General features: G+C 45.2%; 1 protein-coding gene across 1 annotated transcript in view; it reads left to right on the forward strand.

The window, feature by feature from the left end:
- FMN2 (formin 2) overlaps positions 1-21875 on the forward strand; it is a 450026-nt gene that overhangs the window by 278126 nt on the left and 150025 nt on the right. Inside the window, exon 11 of the mRNA XM_077289102.1 lies at positions 7070-7216. Within this exon, the coding sequence (XP_077145217.1) occupies positions 7070-7216 (147 nt within the window). The remainder of the gene's footprint in view (positions 1-7069; positions 7217-21875) is intronic.

A 21875-nucleotide genomic window follows, 5' to 3' on the forward strand; every position in this document is an offset into this window, starting at 1 on the left:
ATTCTGCTGGCGCAGCTCTGCTGGTTCAGCTCTTAACTGCTGGCAAGGCTTTGCTGGCATGGCTAATCCCCCCAGCACTACAGCTCCTATCCTGGACAGCAGCAGCACGGCCTGTCACAGGCCCAGCACTCTCAGGTAAGGGAAGCACGCTGCTCACCACTCTGCACACTGCACTTACTTGGCGCCAGCCCCTCCTGCAGCGTGCGCTTTTTCAACTTATACTACTGTGGCTGCATGCTCTTTCTAGGCTCTCCCCACCCCTTCCTCTCAGCAGGAAGCTCCGCCTCTCTCCTCCTTCCCTCCTGCAGCAGGGGAAGGTCCGCCTCTCTCAGGCTTGCCCCCGAAAACAGAGGATGTAGCCTTTTTAGTTCCGGACCCGGCATGCAGGTACCCATGGTCCGGACCACCTCCTTACATTCCCCGTCTCTTAAAGCTCGCCATTCCACAGGCGAAGATTCGTCGTACTCCCTGATGCTAATCTGAGAGCCTACAGCTGCCCACAATTTTCGCAACTCCTCTTGTCTCTCTAGCTCCATCTTCTTCCGGTAAGGCTGGTCGAAGATACTCGAAACTTTGAGTGGAGTGGTGGAGAATGGGGGTTCATCCAGGTCCCCTGGAGCAGCAATCTCCAAGGCCTGTTCCTTTTCTGGATCAGCATAGGACAGGTCAAGAGATTCCCTATCTTCACCCTCAACAGATGCAGGAGAAGATTCTTTGGACAATCTTAGCTCTGAAACATCGGGTTTTTCCACTGCATCCATCTTCTTCTTTAGCAGACCTCTGATGCCCATGGAATAGAATATGTGAACAGCTCTGCAGAATGACCCATCTGAGGTTTCCCACAGTCAGTTGGTCAGTATTTTGCTGTGTTGCGGGACATAGTGCGCGGGCGCATGCGCAGTAATGCTTTTCGGCTTAGCCTGCAGTTGGGCAAAGCATACTGCGCGTGCACGACCGAAGATTGCATTGCGCACGCGCCAACTATGGACCACAAGTACTCTAATTCACTAACATATTGCGGATAACTGGGACGGACAAGTTGGAGAAATGAAGATGAAATGCCGCCCATCGGACAGGTAAAAAGTCATTTAAATATCCCGCCAATTTGAGGTGACAGAGTCCTTTTAAAATGGTAAAGTGCAATAATACAAAAATACACCACCAGGTGTCTGTAGGACCACATCATATATTAGACGACCAGGAGTAAGCATCTATAAGAACAAGTAAACCTTATATAATGATAATAATATCAGGTAACTTGCAGAGTAATATAATGTGCTCCTGGTCTCCTGGATGGGCGTCCTCCCCAACGCGCGTTTCGGCACGCTGCCTTTGTCATTTGATACCTTTGGACAGTGAAGAAAAAATAACTACATTTATTGCACAAAAATGTTGTTTTAACCCCCGATTTTACATTTTCACATGGGGAAAACGGTAAAAATGTTACCACAATTTGTCACACAATTTCTGCTGAACATGGCAATATGCCATATGTGGCTGTGCACCACATGGTGAGACTCTAGAGGGAATCAGCACTATTTGACTCTTGGAACAAATTTTCGTAGAATAGTTTGCGGACACCCTATACAGAGCATCTAAATGCCAGAAGCGCAGAATCCTCCCTCAAGTGACCCTATTTATGAAATTACAACCCTCTAGGAATTTTGTCTACAGGTGTACTGACAATTTTGACTTCATGGGCGTTTTCCAGAAGCAGTGAAAAAGAGAAAACACAGCAGATTGACAATAAATGGCCTCGCCCAACCACTAACCATGAGTGGAGAAAACGTTTTGGTGTTATCATTCATATTCTCTGTAAAAACTCCAAGAAACCAAAAATTCTGATGGAGTATGTAAACTTTTGAGCACAAATATACATACCGTATTTTCCGGCGTATAAGACGACCGGGCGTATAAGACGACCCCCCCAACTTTACCAGTTAAAATATAAAATCTTCTTAAAAGTAGGGGGTCTTCTTATACACCGTATGTCGTCTTATAGGGCCGGTGAATATGTGCCTTTTGGGGGGGGGGAGTGGTCCTGATGATGACGAGGGGGCGTCTCACAGGAAAGTGAGTATCCCCCATTACCTCATCGTAGCGCTGCAGCGTGGGGTCTCTGTGATGGGAGCGGCGGCCTCTGTGCTGTGGGGCGGCGGCGGCGTATCTTCATGCAGTCGGGGCTCCTCCGGCATCTCCTTAAAGCCCGGAGGCCCCGCTGGCAGCTCCATCGGTGCAATGCGGAGGCCTCCGGGAAAATGGCCGCTGCTCAGATTCAGATCTCGTCCCGAGATCTCGGGAGACGAGATCTGAATCTGAGCAGCGGCCATTTTCCCGGAGGCAGCTCAATAGGTGCGATGCGGTGGCCTCCGGGAAAATGGCCGCTGCTCAGATTCAGATCTCGTCTCCCGAGATCTCGGGACAAGATCTGAATCTGAGCAGCAGCCATTTTCCCGGAGGCCACCGCATTGCACCGATGGAGCTGCCAGCGGGGCCTCCGGGCTTTAAGGAGATGCCGGAGGAGCCCCGACTGCATGAAGATACGCCGCCGCCGCCGCCCCACAGCACAGAGGCCCCACACTGCAGAAGAGGAGCCGCCGCCCCACAGCACAGCAGCCGCCGCTCCCAGCACAGAGACCCCACGCTGCAGCGCTACGATGAGGTAATGGGGGATACTCACTTTCCTGTGAGACACCCCCTCGTCGTCATCAGGACCACTCCCCCCCCCACCCACCATATACACCTGGCGTACAAGGCGATACCCGGCGTATATGACGACCCCCGACTTTTAAGAAGATTTTCAGGGGTTAAAAAGTCGTCTTATACGCCGGAAAATACGGTAGGTATTTTTCCATATAAGGCCGGGATCACACCTAACGTATAAAAATATGGTCCGTTTTTTACGGCAAAAAAAATTCTCTGAACATTGTTCCGTATGCAATACGTTGGCAAGGTGTGGCTGCGTATTTTGCGCATGCAATCCTCCGTATGGCATCTGTATAGCGTTTTTTTCTCGTAACCTTCCAAAATGGACATTTAACGGTTTTGAGGCCTGAAAATGATTTAAATCACCATCAGCAACCCTATTTATTGCCTTTAAAACAGGTGGCAGCCTCCAATCTGGCCATTTTGTTGCTGTGCTTGTGTTGATGTATTGGTGGCTTGTTGGCAACATGTCAGACAGACTTAGGTTCACCCCAACTGAGCGTGTCCTATACAACTGGGTTTTGGGCAGCCATACCCAGTGATACTGGATCTGAGGAGGAGGAGACGAATGTGGGTCCATCCGTTTTTGAGGCAACGCCTCACTAAAGTCCATTTCCACCATCTCTGTGCATCTCTACGGACACATCCCGACAAGTTTTATCAATATTGTCTCATGAGCCTTGCCACCTTTGATATTTTGTCGGAGACAGTGCGCCATGTGATAACCTTTCAGGACACCAGGATGCGTAAATGTATATCTGCTGAGAAGTGTCTTCTCCTTACGTTGTGGTATGTATTCCTCCTCCTCAATACTCTATGTTGATGATATGTCTCTAAATGTCTTATCTAGTTCTGCTTACCAGTTTTGGTTCTTTTATTCTTAATATATCTCAAATCTCTACTCTTAGTAATAAGAATATGTTATTTATGTTAAATTCACATAGCCAGTGTAGATTTTTTAAGATAGTGATAGCCTGGCTTGTTAGTTCCACACAGTACTTGTGCTGTATATGAATGTTTTAAAACCTGCAAACAGTTTTAATGTTTTTTTTGTTGTATTTTAGCTTCCTGACAACTGGTCTTTCCTATGCAGCACTCCATCATGAATTTTTGATTGAGAGGTCTACAATCTCGGGCATAGTCCGGTCTACCTGTTCAGAAATCCGGTCCAGACTTCATCAAGTGGTCATGCCTGAGCCCAAGATGGAAGACTGGTTTGAATTTCCTGTGGATTTGAGGAACAATGCCAATTTCCCAATTGTATTGGAGCACTTGATGGGAAACACATCCGTGTGCGTAAGCCGCTGAACTCAGGGTTCCAATTCTATAATTATAAACAATATTTTTCTGTAGTGTTGTTGACTCTGGTTGACAGTCACTACAGGTTTATAATTGTAGATATTGGGGCCTATGGGAGAACTGGAAACTCTAGAGTCTTCAATTCTTCCATTATGTGTCGGCGGCTGCGCAATAACCAGTTGGACCTACCACCACATCAGCTTCCAGGTTCCCATCAAGAATCTGTGCCTTATGTCCTTGTTGCAGATGAGGCCTTTCAAGTAACCAGGCATGTAATGAGGCCATATCTGCGTCGAAACCTGGACCACCGGCGTAGAATCTTTAACTTGCGCCTATCATGCCCACGGCGTATGGTGGAGTGCGCCTGTGGCATTCTTTGTGCCAAATGGCGGGTCCTCCAGTCAGCCATTCAGCTGAGTGAATCCAATGTAAATGAGGTCATCAAAGCATGTGTGGTCCTACATAACTTCACCCGAGTTCATGAATGCTCATCTGATGGTGCTGAAGGTGTGTTGGGCAATGTGGGTAGGCCTAGACCATATGTGATCCCTCAGCGTTGTCCGTTTTCCGGACTGAAAGTACGTGATATTTTCACTAATTGTTTTGTAGAACCTCAGGGTGCTACTCCCTGGCAAGAGCATGCTGTATCTATGTTATAAGTTTAAAATGTTTGTGTATATAAATATACTTTTTTCATTTAAGATGTTGTGTGTGTTAATTTGATTTATGTAATAGATGGTTTGTTTTTTCATTTTTTATCTTGTATTAATTATTGTAAGAAGAGATAAAAATTGGCATTTCAAACTTTTCAGTCATATGGCTTTTGTGGCCATAGAAATTTGGCCATACCCATTTTTTAAATGTTGTTAAACATAACAATAAAACAAACATATTATTTTGCAACAGCAAAATCAAATTACAAAAATAATTATAGATTTTGGAAAGTTGGCGGAGGTGATGGCGGGAGTCCAGCCTCTCTTTCTTGCTGGGTTTGTTGTCCAAATTGTCCTTCACCCTGTGTGGGTGCATAATCTTGGCCATGCTGTATGTTGTGGCCAGGGTCAGATTGTTGAGTGGCAAAGATCTGGGGTCAGTTCTCTGAGATGTTGACACAATCTCCCTGCTGAATTCCTTCAAAAACTCTATGCAAGTGTACCTAGAAAAACTGATGCTTGGATGCTAGTTTGAGGGCAAAGGATGATCACACTAAATTATGACTCAATTTAGGTTTCTCTTTTGTTAATTTCCTTTGCATTTTGTTATATGAGAAAAATAAACCACGAACACTTGTATATTTTAAGCATTTTTACTTTGCAGCATTTTTTCCACACCTGCCTAAAGATTTTGCACAGTCGTGAATGCTGTGGCTGCATTATCTATGTATGACCTGGGCACTGACTATGACTCACTGACTATGACTATGTTTAAGAAAGTACATCTGTTTGTATATAGAATCCTTCCAATACCTGTGTAGTTTAATGCGGTCTTTCTAAGTTATGGTGTTAACCACAGAGTTGTAGCACTCTTTCATTTTCTCGCTGACATTCAAAAATTTGGTATTTATTATAATTATTTTATGGTTTATCTGTTTTTTATTCATTTTATTTTTAAGGTATTACTTTTTCTATAATGCCTTAAGCACGCCAGTAATGATTTCTATATTTTCCAGTCTATTCTATTATTTTATTATTACCATTTTTTTTACAAACCACACCTTAATCATGCCTTGATGAGTGTTCCTTGACCACATTTTTGTGTATTCAAGCCCCCCTCTTGTTGTATAGATTTACATATGTTGTTCACTTTTGAGAAAGGGTTCGGTACAAACCTGAAATGCGTTAATAAAAGCTACTTGAAGTATTACCACATGTGGAATTACTCCTTGTAATGCTGCCGCAGCGCAGTATGCACAGCCTCCTCCAGGGGGAGCTGGTAGAGGAAGAAAGGTTGTGCTCACAGTGTAGAACCACAGTGCAGCAGCGCAGACACCACTAGGAGACGAGACAGTGGTCAGACAAGCCGAGTCTGTAACGGTCAGGAAATGCAGTACAAGAGGAAACAGCAACAAACGTGGTCATATGCAAGCCAGAGAAGTTAAAAGCCAGACAGGAACAGAAATGCCAGAGATGTGAGACAGACAAATGAGTCAGAGGTCAAGCCAGGTCAGATACCAGGAGGTCAGAGCACGGGAACAAACACTAAGTCAAGTGGGGTAGCAGGACTGGGAAAGCACGGGGACTGAGCAAACGGGCAGAAGACAAATCAGCGTGTAACGGGGTCAGCCGCTCAAGCCTGGGCAGGAACTGTAACTGACACTGCCTGCAGACAGCAGCGGGCAGAAATAGCCAAACAGATCCCAGAACAAGGCAGAGGAAAGTTAACTCCTGCAAGACCAGACCGGGGAGAGCATAGCAAGAAACAAACCACGCCTGGATCATGACACTCCTTTTTTATAGCAGCATGAGCTTCCAGAACATTTATCTCCTTCTTCTCCTCAAAAGGAAATTATGAACACTGATGCTTTGATGTTGTTTTGAAGGCAAAGGATGTGTATCCACCTCAGATCTGGGGTCAGTTCTCCAAGTTGTTGACCCAATCTCCCTGCTGAATTCCTTCAAAAACTCTATGCAAGTGTACCTAGAAAAACTGATGCTTGAATGCTGGTTTGAGGGCATCAGTGGTTACGAATTATGATTCGATTTAGGTTTCTCTTTTGTTTATTCACTTTGAATTTTGTTATATGAGAAAAATAAACCATGAACCATGAATTTTTGAACGCATTTTTACTTTGCATCATTTTTTCAATACCTGCCTAAAACTTTTGTGCAGTAGTGAATGCTATGGCTGGATTACCTGTGTATAACTTGGGCACTGACTATGACTATGTTTAGCTGCATTTGTTTGTAAATGTATAAACATATCCATAATTCCCACTCTATAAGACAAATGTTCGGCTATGTTATATATTTTGCTCTTTAACAGGTTATAGAATATTAATAATTTTCTTTTTATTTATACATTTTCAATTAAAAAATGACAGTTTCTGAACCTGTTACTTTTACAGATTTTAAAAGAAGACCCTGCAGTTCTGCGTGTTTTGGGTTTGATTCTAGCAATTGGCAATTACATGAACGGAGGAAACAGAACACGAGGACAAGCTGATGGATTCGCTATAGACATTTTACCAAAACTAAAAGATGTAAAAAGCAATGTAAGTAATATATTTACTAAATGCAATAAATGAATTTTTAAATCTTCTACACAGACAATATTTTGGTGAAAAAAGACTAAAGTTTGATTGTGAAGGAAATATATAATCAATAAGGGAAATCATAACAGCAGAATACATTTAGTTGACAAAAGATTGAAACTGTACATACCAGTATTGTAAGGATATAGCATCTGCCTGGTCTTCTGCAGGACTTAGCACCACAGGGGGAATCTCCTGGGAGCATGTGGAAGAGGCATCAAAAATGCAGCTTCACTAAAGGGGGTTAACAAATGGTCTGTACTAGCCAGAATATTTCCTACTGTCTGTGTACATGGAGATGGGAGGGGGCACAGGATAATTGATATTGCACAGTAGCCATTCACACACAGCATCTTTTAAATGTACCAGTCCTGGTTATCCTGGAGATATGAGCCTATGGTCCTGACTATAAAAAGCCTTCAAGTCTGATGCGATCCATAATTTACTACTTCCTACCTCAGAAAAACATCAGTAGCAGTATCACTCATATAATGTACAGTATATAGACTGCTGTATATACATTATATTGGTGATACTGTGATTATGCACTGTGTGTATATATATATATATATATATATATATATATATATATATATATATATATATATATACACACTGTATATGTAACACCCCAGATTCCTGGTTGTTACAATACAAAAGATCTAACCCCGGCACACTCCAAAAACGTGAAGACAGAACTGTTACTTTCAAATTTTTTTTAATATATCTTGTGCTAAAGAGAATGGTTTCCAACGTTTCGGCTCAGGCACGAGCCTTCGTCAGGAAGACAATCTGTTCATATGTAATAACAAAAAAAGCATATATTACAATCAAAATCAAGAGAATAATAAACAAAAGAAAACATAGATACATGTTTTAATTATCTCACGTATTTTCTATATATGATATTAGTATATAACGTTATCTGGTGTGCATGCTGAAACCGCTTGTGAAAGTCAGATGGTGTTGTAGTGATTGGGAGGGGAAACAAGAGGATTGAAAAGAAAAAAAGGTCATAGATTATAAGAAATGGTGTTAAAATGGAGCAGATAGAAAAGCACATAAATAGATGTAAGGGAATACATAGTATGGTCCACCTATGGTCGTTATATCGTATGTAGGTCCTGGGCTCTCAGATTGCCCTATGGAAGTCTGTCAAAAGTGGTCTATAAGAAAGAAAGAAGGTTACTTATCCATTTGTTTATCTTACATTATTTGCATAGCTCTCATAACTACCTTGATTGGCCAGTAGAATGGAATTAAATGAAACTGTTCACACCCATAGTGGACTATCCTGTTAGACAAAGGGTTAGTGAAGGATTTAGGATGATGATGATCTCTAGCTTTTTGGAATACATATGAGAAAGGGATGGTTACCTTTGTTATCAATTGCTAGGAATGTATTGAGGTAGACTTGCCTTTGTATCTAGAGATTAGAAAGATATCATGTAAGTATAGCAATCCATGGGTATAGGGTATATGGTCAGTGTACTATGTTACAGTGGCATTGCTTTCCTTAAAGGGAATCTGTCACCCCATTTTTCACCTTTAAGCTAAGGCCACCACCATCAGAGCAGAGGGCAGAGCAAAGTACTGCAGTGCGCAGGTGCCAGGAAAGGTCAGAGAGGCCCGACGCCTGCGCACTGCAGTACTTTACTCTGCCCTCAACAGGGCAGATAAAGTATGCCTGCACAGGAGCCGCAACAAGAAGCAAAGAAGAGGACATCATCGCATGAAGATGGGAGGCGCTGGACCCGGACCACGACGCCCAGACCACACCGGGACCGCCCCTGGGTGAGTATAATCTAACTTGTGTTTCTTATCTTTCAGGTTACATCGGGGGCTTATCTTCAGCATTACAGAATGCTGTAGCTAAGCCCCTGATGGCGGTGGCCTTAGCTTATAGGCTAAAAATGGGGTGATAGATTCTCTTTAAGGGGAGAGTGATGTCACGCTTGGAAGCAAGGAAGGATCCCTTTATTTAGTATTCAGCACATACAACACTGTTCTGACTCCAGTCCAGAAGGAGGAGCTCTTTACTCGGTTTCCCTAGATATAAATATATTTTCTGGTCTGGGGGAGGAGTTAGTCTGTGAGAGGAGGCAGACAAAGAGTCTGAGAGAGAAAGAAGGGGCCTTGCAGCCACGTGAGGTGCTGCAGCTCCTGGGAAGAGCTAAGAAGAGAGCAGAGCAGTCTGTAAAGAGACTGAGTGGGGAAGAGGAGCGCAGGAGAGTGAAGAGCTGGAGACAGGAGCTGCGACTAAGCTTCCTCCATGCCGAGCACAGATAGCGGTAGTCGGAAGACCGAAGTTGTGAAGTACTCTACGTCTCACAACAGAAACCGGCGGGACAGCTGGATTGCAAGTCACCTGTCTACCATTGACACCTGAGGAATGTGGAATTATATACTTAACAAAAAAGTGTGAAACAACTGAAATTATGTCTGATATTCTAGGTTCTTCAAAGTAGCCACCTTTTGCTTTGATGACTGCTTTGCACACTCTTGGCATTCACTTGATGAGCTTCAAGAGGTAGTCACCGGAAATGGTCTTCCAACAATCTTGAAGGAGTTCCCAGAGACGCTTAGCACTTGTTGGCCCTTTTGCCTTCACTCTGCGGTCCAGCTCACCCCAACCCATCTCGATTGGGTTCAGTTCTGGTGACTGTGGAGGCCAGGTCATCTGGCGTAGCACCCCATCACTCTCCTTCTTGGTCAAATAGCCCTTACACAGCCTGGAGGTGTGTTTGGGGTCATTGTCCTGTTGAAAAATAAATGATGGTCCAACTAAACGCAAACCAGATGGAATAGCATGCCGCTGCAAGATGCTGTGGTAGCCATGCTGGTTCAGTATGCCTTCAGTGTTGAATAAATCCCCAACAGTGTCACCAGCAAAGCACCCCGACACTATCACATCTCCTCCTCCATGCTTCACGGTGGGAACCAGACATGTAGAGTCCATCAGTTTACCTTTTCTGCGTCGCACAAAGACACGGTGGTTGGAACCAAAGATCTCATCAGACCAAAGCACAGATTTCCACTGGTTTAATGTCCATTCCTTGTGTTCTTTAGCCCAAACAAGTCTCTTTTGCTTGTTGCCTGTCCTTAGCAGTGGTTTCCTAGCAGCTATTTAACCATGAAGGCCTGCTGCACAAAGTCTCCTCTTAAAAGTTGTTCTAGAGATGTGTCTGCTGCTAGAACTCTGTGTGGCATTGACCTGGTCTCTAATCTGAGCTGCTGTTAACCTGCGATTTCTGAGGCTGGTGACTTGGATAAACTTATCCTCAGAAGCAGAGGTGACTCTTGGTCTTCCTTTCCTGGCGCGGTCCTCATGTGAGCCAGTTTCTTTGTAGTGCTTGATGTTTTTGCCACTGCACTTGGGGACACTTTCAAAGTTTGCACAATTTTTCGGACTGACTGACCTTCATTTCTTAAAGTAATGATGGCCACTCGTTTTTATTTACTTAGCTGCTTTTTTCTTGCCATAATACAAATTCTAACAGTCTATTCAGTACAACTATCAGCTGTGTATCTGTATCGCCCCCACTGCCGCAGGGCCGAGGGGTACCCGGTACCGGGCCTCTGAGTCTCTGTCCTGGGGTTGTCACGGTGGCTAGACCCGGTCCGTGACCCTGCTGAGGGGCACCCAATGAAAGGTGTGGGTGGTGATGATGTTATGGTGCGGTGCAGGTCGCAGTAAATAACGAGGACACCAGGTTGCAGTCTCTTTACCTCTTTACTGAAGGCTTCAGGATCCTCAGTCCGGAATACGGTTAACCGGGCTGCGCAAGTCCGGCCGGTCCGATGGCACCTCCAGAGTTCCCTTTGCAGGTGGAAATCTGTGCCTACCTTCTAGCGCTTGTGTTTTGTGGTCCTCCCCTGCTGTGCTTACGGGATAGTCCCCACAACTGTTGTGTCTGTTTCTGAAGTTCCCTCACAACTCGATTATGATGTTCTTCTTCGTCCCCCAGATGATATGGCTAGGATGCACCCGTATGACGGGTAGGCTCGGAGCTCTTCCTGGACCCTAGTGTCGCCCCTCTCCTGTTGTTGCCCCCTATGTCTTCTTAGGTGATTCGGGTGAGACAGCCTGCCTATAACTGACTGTCCTGCCGTAGGTTTGAAGTAAGGCCTGGAGCTCAATACTTCCTCGGCGTTTCCGGCCACCGGCTACGCGCCTCAGGCTCCTCCGTCAGGGAGCCCCAGCTCCGAAACGCGCATCGGGTTTTGACGTGCGGGCCACACATTGGACACTCGTTTTTGCACCACCCCAGACCAGGTAATATTCATCTGCACAGCATGTGCTGTCTATTGTATGGGCGATATCAGTACTATCCTGGTTCAGTTTTTCGGTAGCATGTTATATGAATGCAGTAATGGCTGCTTTTGATATATAATATTGTTAGTCTTCCCTGGACATCCTCGTTATTGTACTTGAACTCCTCACATATATTTGATTCAGTAGCTTCTCTTGAGGTATACATGTTGTTTGTGGGGTGTTCCAGGGGATTACGATCAAACGTGGTACATTATGTCCATTACAGCCACTCTTGTATAGTGGTGTCCACTCCCCATAGTTATATCTTTTATATTTAGGGAGATATTGTTGGGCCTGCACGTTTTGCATTTACACGGCAGTATTCGTGTTGTGACCTGTGCCATTTTCCTCCATCTTTGTCCTATTTTTGTATGTACATTTTAATGTTTGTACTAATAGAGTTGTTTTTATTGTTTATAGTTTTTTTCCGTATGGTCGTTTTTCTTGTGGTTTTCACATCTTCCCCTATTATCTCCATACGACTGGTGTGGTAATAGTCCGGCAAGTGAGTAGTAGTAAGTGCTTGCACTATTTAAACTCACGGTATTCTGCTTTGTAATACCGCCATTTTGATACTCTTGAAGCTCATGAAGAGAATGCCAAGAGTGTGCAAAGCAGTCATCAAAGCAAAAGGTGGCTACTTTCAAGAACCTAGAATATAAGACATAATTTCAGTTGTTTCACATATATTTGTTAAGTATATAATTCCACATGTGGTAATTCATAGTTTTGATGCCTTCAGTGTGAATGTGTACAAAAAAATCTTTAAATGAGAAGGTGTGTCCAAACTTTTGGTCTGTACTATATATATATATACACTCACTGGCCACTTTATTAGGTACACCTGTCCAACTTCTTGTTAACACTTAATTTCTAATCAGCCAATCACATGGCGGCAACTCAGTGCATTTAGGCATGTAGACATGGTCAAGACAATCTCCTGCAGTTCAAACCGAGCATCAGTATGGGGAAGAAAGGTGATTTGAGTGCCTTTGAACGTGGCATGGTTGTTGGTGCCAGAAGGGCTGGTCTGAGTATTTCAGAAACTGCTGATCTACTGGGATTTTCACGCACAACCATCTCTAGGGTTTACAGAGAATGGTCCGAAAAAGAAAAAAAATCCAGTGAGCGTCAGTTCTGTGGGCGGAAATGCCTTGTTGATGCCAGAGGTCAGAGGAGAATGGGCAGACTGGTTCGAGCTGATAGAAAGGCAACAGTGACTCAAATCGCCACCCGTTACAACCAAGGTAGGCCTAAGAGCATCTCTGAACGCACAGTGCGTCGAACTTTGAGGCAGATGGGCTACAGCAGCAGAAGACCACACCGGGTACCACTCCTTTCAGCTAAGAACAGGAAACTGAGGCTACAATTTGCACAAGCTCATCGAAATTGGACAGTGGAAGATTGGAAAAACGTTGCTTGGTCTGATGAGTCTCGATTTCTGCTGCGACATTCGGATGGTAGGGTCAGAATTTGGCGTAAACAACATGAAATCTTTGGGATGTGGTGGAACGGGAGATTCGCATCAGGGATGTGCAGCCGACAAATCTGCGGCAACTGTGTGATGCCATCATGTCAATATGGACCAAAATCTCTGAGGAATGCTTCCAGCACCTTGTTGAATCTATGCCATGAAGAATTGAGGCAGTTCTGAAGGCAAAAGGGGTCCAACCCGTTACTAGCATGGTGTACCTAATAAAGTGGCCAGTGAGTGTATATATATATACACACACAATAGATGGTGGCCTGAATCTAACGTATCGGGTATTCTAGAATATGTAGGTATTGTATAGCACAGGCCATGTACTATACTGCACAGTCACGTAGTATATAACACAGCCACGTAGTATATAACACAGCCACATAGTATATAAGACAGCCACGTAGTATATAACACAGCCACGTAGTATATAACACAGCCACGTAGTATATAACACAGCCACGTAGTGTATTGCACAGCTATGTAGTATATTGCACAGCCACGTAGTATATTGCACAGCCACGTAGTATATAACACAGAGCATGTAGTATATTGCACAGCAAACGTAGTATATTGCACAGTCATGTAGTATATTGCACAGCCACGTAGTATATTGCACAGCCACGTAGTACATTGCACAGACACGTAGTATATTGCACAGCCCACATAGTATATTGCACAGTCACGTTGTATATTGCCCAGTCACGTAGTATATTGCACAGCCACGTAGTATATTGCACAGCTACGTAGTATATAACACAGAGCACGTAGTATATAGCACAGCCACTTAGTATTGCACAGCCACGTAGTATATTGCACAGCTACTTAGTATATTGCACAGCCACATAGCATATAACACAGAGATGTAGTATATAATACCACGCATAGAGTATATAACACAGGTTTCATAGTATAAAGCACAGCGATTTAGTATATTGCCCAGCTACATAGTGTATAGCACAGAGATGTAGTATATAACAGAGCCCACGCAGTATGTAACTCAGCCCACGTAGTATATAGCAATGTGGGCACTATATGTGTGGTTAAAAAAGACTTAAAACAAAAAATAAACATATACTCACCTTCCGAAGGCCCCTTGAAGTCCTGGCGCCTGTGTGCGGTGCACACGGCAGCTTCTGGTCCCAGGGATGGTATGAGCGCAGGACCTGTGATGACATTGCGGTCACATGACTGTGACGTCATGGCAGGTCGTTCTCACATAGCATCCTTGGCACCGGAACCTGCCGCTTGCACTTCCGAGGACAGCACACGACGGAAGGTCAGAATAGCCTTTTTTATTATTATTATTTGTAACATTAGATCTTTTTTTATTATGCTGCATACGCAGCATCAATAGTAAAAAGTTGGTCACACAGGGTTAATAGCAGCGATAACGGAGTGCGTTACACCACGGTCCGTAACGCTGGCATTAACCCTGTGTGAGGGCTGACTGGAGGGGATTATGGAGCGAGCACTGACTGCGGGGAGGAATGTATGTAGTTTATTTATGAAGATTTTAGAATAATACATTGAATACACTGGATTCGGCCGGCCGCGACCAATTAGCAAAGCGTGGCTCAAATCCCGCGCCAATTCGCGGACTGTGCCTGTTGCTGATTGTATGCTGCCGGCCATGTAGTATATAACAGCCCATGTAGTAAATAGCACAGCCACGTAGTATATTGCACAGCCACGTAGTATATTTAACAGACACGTAGTATATAGCACAGCCACGTAGTATGTAGCACAGACACGTAGTATATAGCACAGCCCACGGAGTATATAGCACAGCCCACAGAGTATATAGCACAGCCACGTAGTATATAACACAGCCCACGGAGTATAAAGCACAGCCACGTAGTATATAGCACAGCCCACGGAGTGTATATCAGCCCACATAGCATATAACACAGTTCACATAGTACATAACAGCCCACGCACACAGTATATAACACAGCCCTCATAGTGTATAACACAGCCCACGTAGTGTATAACACAGCCTACGTAGTGTATAACACAGGCCACGTAGTATATAACACAGGCCACGTAGTGTATAACACAGCCCACGTAGTGTATAACACAGCCCACGTAGTGTATAACACAGGCCACGTAGTGTATAACACAGGCCACGTAGTGTATAACACAGCCCACGCAGTATATTGCACAGCCCACGTAGTACATTGCACAGCCCACATAGTACACTGCACAGCCCACGTAGTATATTGCACAGCCCATGTAGTATATTGCACAGCCCACGCAGTATATAGCACAGCCCACGTAGTATATTGCACAGCCATGTAGTATATTGCACAGCCCACATAGTATATTGCACAGTCACGTAATATATTGCACAGCCCACGTAGTACACTGCACAGCCCATATAGTATATTGCACAGCCCACGTAGTATATTGCACAGCCCACGCAGTATATTGCACAGCCATGTAGTATATTGCACAGCCCACATAGTATATTGCACAGTCACGTAATATATTGCACAGCCCACATAGTATATTGTACAGCCCACGTAGTATATTGCACAGCCCACGCAGTATATTGCACAGCCCACGCAGTACATTGCACAGCCCACGTAGTATATTGCACAGCCCACGTAGTATATTGCACAGCCCACGTAGTATATGGCGCAGCCCACGTAGTATATTGCACAGCCTACGCAGTATATAGCACAGCCCACGTAGTATATTGCACAGCCAAGTAGTATATTGCACAGCCCATGTAGTATATTGCACAGCCACGTAATATATTGCCCAGCCCACGTAGTATATTGTACAGCCGCGCAGTATGTAGCGCAGCCCACGTAGTATATTGCACAGCCCACGCAGTATATAGCAATGTGGGCATCATATCCCTGTTAAAAAAATAACTAAAATAAAAAATAGTTATATACTCACATCCTTTGGCCCCCGGATGCAGGCGAAGCGGTTACCGACGCTCCTCGCGCGCTACGGTCCCAAGAGTGTATTGCGGTCTCGCGAGATGACGTAGCGTGTTGTGAATTCTGTTTTTGGCTCCCTCTGGTGGCTACTGGTGGTACTGGTTGACTTTGGTCTTGTGTTTCCAGTGCACCTGTTTTCATCAGGAAATTGGGAGTTTCCTATTTAGTCTGGCTTCTCAGTCACTCTAGTGCCGGCAATCAATGTTACCAGAGCATCTCTGTTGCTTGCTACCTGCTCCAAGTCTGCAATTCAGCTAAGTTGAAATCTTTGGCTTTTTGTGTTTGTTTTGTCCAGCATGCATTTATATTTCTCATGCTGCTGGAAGCTCTAGTGATCTGAAATTACTACTCCGGTGTCATGAGTTGATAACGGAGTTAAGGTAGTTTCAGGATGGCTGCTTAGGGTTTTGAGGTAACCGCGAAGTCCTCTTTTGTATTTTCATCTATCTAGTCAGAGGGCCTCACTTTGCTGAATCTATATTCATACTGCGTTTGTGTTTTCCTCTTACCTAACCGTTATTACATGTGGGGGGCTACTATAACTTTTGGGGTTTCCCTGGAGGCAAGCCAGGTCTGTGTATTCCTCTTATAGGGGTAGTTAGCTCTCCAGCTGGCGCGAGGTGTCTAGGGATACAACGTAGGCACACCCCCTGGCTATTTTTATTTGCGTGTTAGGTTCAGCATCGCGGTTACCTGAGATACCATCTTCCTAGAGCTAGTCCGTTTTTTGCCCATGTCCCTGCCATTGGGAATCATGACAGTATTGCCAGCCCTAATGTATTAAAGGTATTGGCTAAAGAAGGTGAGAAAAAAGAAGTTTCTGACTTTTTTTTTTTTTTTACTCAGAGGTTCTGTCTAGCCATAATTGCAATCTGCTGTTTTTTTTTTTTTCTCTCCTCTTAACCCCTGAATGGCTCAGATCTCTGCTGTTGAGAAATGGATATCCAGAGTTTAGCTTCTAATCTTAATACTCTTGCCTCTAAGGTTCAAAATATCCAAGACTATGTGATACATGCTCCTATGTCTGAACCCAAGATCCCTATACCTGAGTTCTTTTCTGGAGATAGATCTCGCTTTTTGAATTTTAAGCACAATTGTAAATTGTATCTTTCTCTGAGATCTCGTTCCGCTGGAGACCCCGCTCAGCAGGTTAAAATTGTTATTGCCTTGTTGCGGGGTGACCCCCAGAATTGGGCATTTGCATTGGCACCAGGGGATCCTGCGCTGCTCAATGTGGATGCGTTTTTTCTGGCACTGGGGTTGCTCTATGAGGAACCTAATTTGGAGATTCAGGCTGAAAAGGCCTTGCTAGCCCTCTCTCAAGGGCATGATGAAGCTGAAGTATATTGTCAAAAATTTCGAAAATGGTCTGTGCTTACTCAGTGGAATGAGTGCGCCCTGGCGGCGAATTTCAGAGAAGGTCTCTCTGACGCCGTTAAAGATGTCATGGTGGGGTTTCCTACGCCCACAGGTCTGAATGAATCCATGACTATGGCTATTCAGATTGATCGGCGTTTGCGGGAGCGCAAACCTGTGCACCATTTGGCGGTGTCTTCTGAGCAGGCACCGGAGATTATGCAATGTGATAGAATTCTGTCCAGAAGTGAACGGCAGAATTATAGGCGTAAAAATGGGTTGTGCTTCTACTGTGGTGATTCTGCTCATGTTATATCAGCATGCTCTAAACGCACAAAAAAGGTTGATAAGTCTTTTGAAATTGGCACCTTACAGTCTAAGTTTATTTTGTCTGTAACTTTGATCTGTTCATTATCAACTATTACTGTGGATGCCTATGTGGATTCTGGCGCTTCCTTGAGTCTTATGGATTGGTCCTTTGCCAGACGTTGTGGGTTTAGCCTAGAGCCTTTGGAAGTTCCTATCCCTCTGAAGGGTATCGACTCCACACCTTTGGCTAGGAATAAACCACAGTTCTGGACACAAGTGACTATGTGTATGACTCCTGACCATCGGGAGGTGATTCGCTTCCTTGTGTTGCATAACTTGCATGATGTCTTAGTGCTTGGATTGCCATGGTTGCAAACTCATAATCCAGTCCTTGACTGGAAAACAATGTCTGTGTTAAGCTGGGGATGTCAGGGGGCTCATGGGGAAGTACCTTTGGTTTCCATTGCTTCATCTACCCCCTCTGAAATTCCGGCATTTTTGTCTGATTATGGTGATGTTTTTGAGGAGCCTAAACTTAGTTCTCTCCCCCCCTCACCGGGATTGCGATTGTGCTATAGACTTGATTCCGGGCAGCAAGTTTCCCAAGGGTCGTTTGTTCAATCTATCTGTGCCTGAGCATGCTGCTATGCGAGAGTATATTAAGGAGTCCTTGGAAAAGGGACATATCCGTCCATCCTCATCCCCTTTAGGAGCAGGTTTTTTTTTCGTGGGTAAAAAAGATGGCTCCCTGAGGCCCTGTATTGATTATCGCCTGTTGAATAAGATTACAGTCAAATACCAGTATCCTTTGCCACTATTGACTGATTTATTTGCTCGTATTAAAGGGGCAAAGTGGTTCTCTAAGGTTGATCTTCGGGGTGCGTATAATTTGGTGCGGATCAAGCAGGGAGATGAGTGGAAAACTGCATTTAATACGCCCGAGGGCCATTTTGAGTATTTGGTAATGCCTTTTGGTCTTTCTAATGCTCCTTCAGTCTTTCAGTCCTTTATGCACGATATTTTCCGTAAATATCTGGATAAATTTATGATTGTGTATTTGGATGATATTTTGATTTTTTCGGATGACTGGGAGTCGCATGTTCAACAGGTTAGGAAGGTTTTTCAGGTTTTGCGGTCCAATTCTCTGTTTGTAAAGGGTTCAAAGTGTATCTTTGGGGTTCAGAAGATCTCCTTTTTGGGGTATATTTTTTCCCCTTCTTCTGTTGAGATGGATCCTGTCAAGGTTCGGGCTATTTGTGATTGGACGCAGCCTACTTCCCTGAAGAGTCTTCAGAAATTCTTGGGCTTTGCTAATTTCTATCGTCGATTTATAACTGGGTTTTCAAGTGTTGCTAAACCTCTGACTGATTTGACTAAGAAGGGTGCTGATGTTGCCAATTGGTCCTCTGCGGCTGTGGAGGCCTTTCGGGAGCTTAAGCGCCGCTTTTCTTCTGCCCCTGTGTTGCGCCAGCCTGATGTTTCGCTCCCTTTTCAGGTTGAGGTTGATGCTTCCGAGATTGGAGCGGGGGCGGTTTTGTCGCAGAAAAGTCCCGATTGCTCAGTGATGAGACCATGTGCATTTTTCTCTCGAAAGTTTTCGCCCGCCGAGCGAAATTATGATGTCGGTAATCGGGAGCTCTTGGCTATGAAGTGGGCATTTGAGGAGTGGCGTCATTGGCTTGAGGGTGCTAGACATCAGGTGGTGGTCTTGACTGATCACAATAATCTGATTTACCTTGAGTCCGCCAGGCGTCTGAATCCTAGACAGGCGCGCTTGTCATTGTTTTTCTCTCGGTTTAATTTTGTGGTTTCATACTTGCCGGGCTCGAAAAATGTGAAGGCAGATGCTCTTTCTAGGAGTTTTGAGCCTGACTCCTCTGGTGATTCTGAGCCTATAGGCCCCGTCTCACTAAGCGATTTACCAACGATCACGACCAGCGATATGACCTGGCCGTGATCGTTGGTAAGTCGCTGTGTGGTCGCTGGGGAGCTGTCACACAGACCGCTCTCCCCAGCGACCAACGATCAGGGGAACGACTTCGGCATCGTTGAAACTGTCTTCAACGATGCCGAAGTCCCCCTGCAGCACCCGGGTAACCAGGGTAAACATCGGGTTACTAAGCGCAGGGCCGCGCTTAGTAACCCGATGTTTACCCTGGTTACCAAAAAAAAAAACACTACATACTCGCCTTTCGGTGTCCAGGTCCCTTGCCGTCTGCTTCCTGCTCTCTGACTGAGCCGCCGTACAGCGAGAGCAGAGCGCAGCGGTGACGTCACTGCTGTGCTCTCACTTCTCACTGTACGGCCGGCAGTCAGTGAGAGCAGGAAGCAGACGGCAAGGGACCTGACGGACATCAGAAGGCGAGTATGTACTGTTTGTTTTTTTTTACATTTACGCTGGTAACCAGGGTAAACATCGGGTTACTAAGCGCGGCCCTGCGCTTAGTAACCCGATGTTTACCCTGGTTACCAGTGAAGACATCGCTGGATCGGTGTCACACACACCGATTCAGCGATGTCAGCGGGGCCTCAACGACCAAAAAAAGGTCCAGGCCATTCCGACACGACCAGCGATCTCACAGCAGGGGCCTGATCGCTGGTACGTGTCACACATAGCGAGATCGCTATGGAGGTCGCTGTTGCGTCACAAAACTTGTGACTCAGCAGCGATCTCGCTAGCGATCTCGCTATGTGAGACGGGGCCTTATGGGTATCCTTAAGGATGGAGTGATTTTGTCTGCTGTCTCCCCAGACTTGCGACGTGCTTTGCAGGAGTTTCAGACTGATAGGCCTGATCGTTGTCCGTCTGGGAGATTGTTTGTTCCAGATGAGTGGACCAGTAGAGTCATCTCAGAGGTTCATTCTTCTGTGTTGGCGGGCCACCCTGGAATTTTTGGTACCAGAGATTTGGTGGCCAGGTCCTTCTGGTGGCCTTCCCTGTCTCGGGATGTGCGTGCCTTTGTGCAGTCTTGTGATGTTTGTGCTCGGGCCGAGCCTTGCTGTTCTCGGGCTGGTGGATTGTTGTTGTCCTTGCCTGTTCCGAAGAGGCCGTGGATGCACATCTCTATGGACTTTATCTCGGATCTCCCGGTTTCTCAGAAAATGTCCGTCATTTGGGTGGTGTGTGACCATTTTTCTAAGATGGTTCATTTGGTACCCTTGCCCAAATTGCCTTCTTCATCGGAGTTGGTTCCTTTATTTTTTCAGAATGTGGTTCGCTTACATGGTATCCCGGAAAACATCGTGTCTGACAGAGGATCTCAATTTGTGTCTAGGTTCTGGCGAGCGTTCTGTGCCAGGATGGGCATTGATTTGTCTTTTTCATCTGCGTTCCATCCTCAGACTAATGGCCAGACGAAGCGAACTAATCAGACCTTGGAGACGTATTTGAGGTGTTTTGTGTCTGCTGATCAGGATGATTGGGTCGCTTTTTTGCCGTTGGCAGAGTTTGCTCTCAATAATCGGGCCAGTTCTGCTACTCTGGTTTCTCCTTTCTTTTGCAATTCAGGGTTTCACCCTCGTTTTTCGTCTGGTCAGGTGGAGTCTTCGGATTGTCCTGGAGTGGATTCTGTGGTGGATAGACTGCACCGGATTTGGAGTCATGTGGTGGACAATTTGAAGTTGTCTCAGGAGAAGACTCAGCAGTTTGCTAATCGTCATCGTCGTGTGGGTCATCATCTCCGTGTTGGAGACTTGGTGTGGTTGTCTTCTCGTTTTGTCCCTATGAAGGTCTCTTCTCCTAAGTTCAAACCTCGGTTCATAGGTCCTTATAGGATTTTGGAGATTCTTAATCCTGTATCTTTTCGTTTGGACCTTCCAGCATCTTTCACCATTCATAATGTTTTCCATAGGTCGTTGTTGCGGAGGTATGAGGTACCGGTTGTTCCTTCTGTTGAGCCTCCTGCTCCTGTGCTGGTGGAGGGTGAATTGGAGTATGTTGTGGAGAAGATTTTGGACTCTCGTATTTCCAGACGGAGACTTCAATATCTGGTTAAATGGAAGGGATACGGTCAGGAGGATAATTCTTGGGTGACTGCCTCTGATGTTCATGCCTCTGATTTGGTTCGCGCCTTTCATAGGGCGCATCCAGATCGCCCTGGTGGTTCTCATGAGGGTTCGGTGCCCCCTCCTTAAGGGGGGGGTACTGTTGTGAATTCTGTTTTTGGCTCCCTCTGGTGGCTACTGGTGGTACTGGTTGACTTTGGT

The sequence above is a fragment of the Ranitomeya variabilis genome, chromosome 2 (genome assembly GCF_051348905.1).
Source record: "Ranitomeya variabilis isolate aRanVar5 chromosome 2, aRanVar5.hap1, whole genome shotgun sequence".
In the NCBI taxonomy this organism is placed as follows: Eukaryota; Metazoa; Chordata; class Amphibia; order Anura; family Dendrobatidae; genus Ranitomeya; species Ranitomeya variabilis.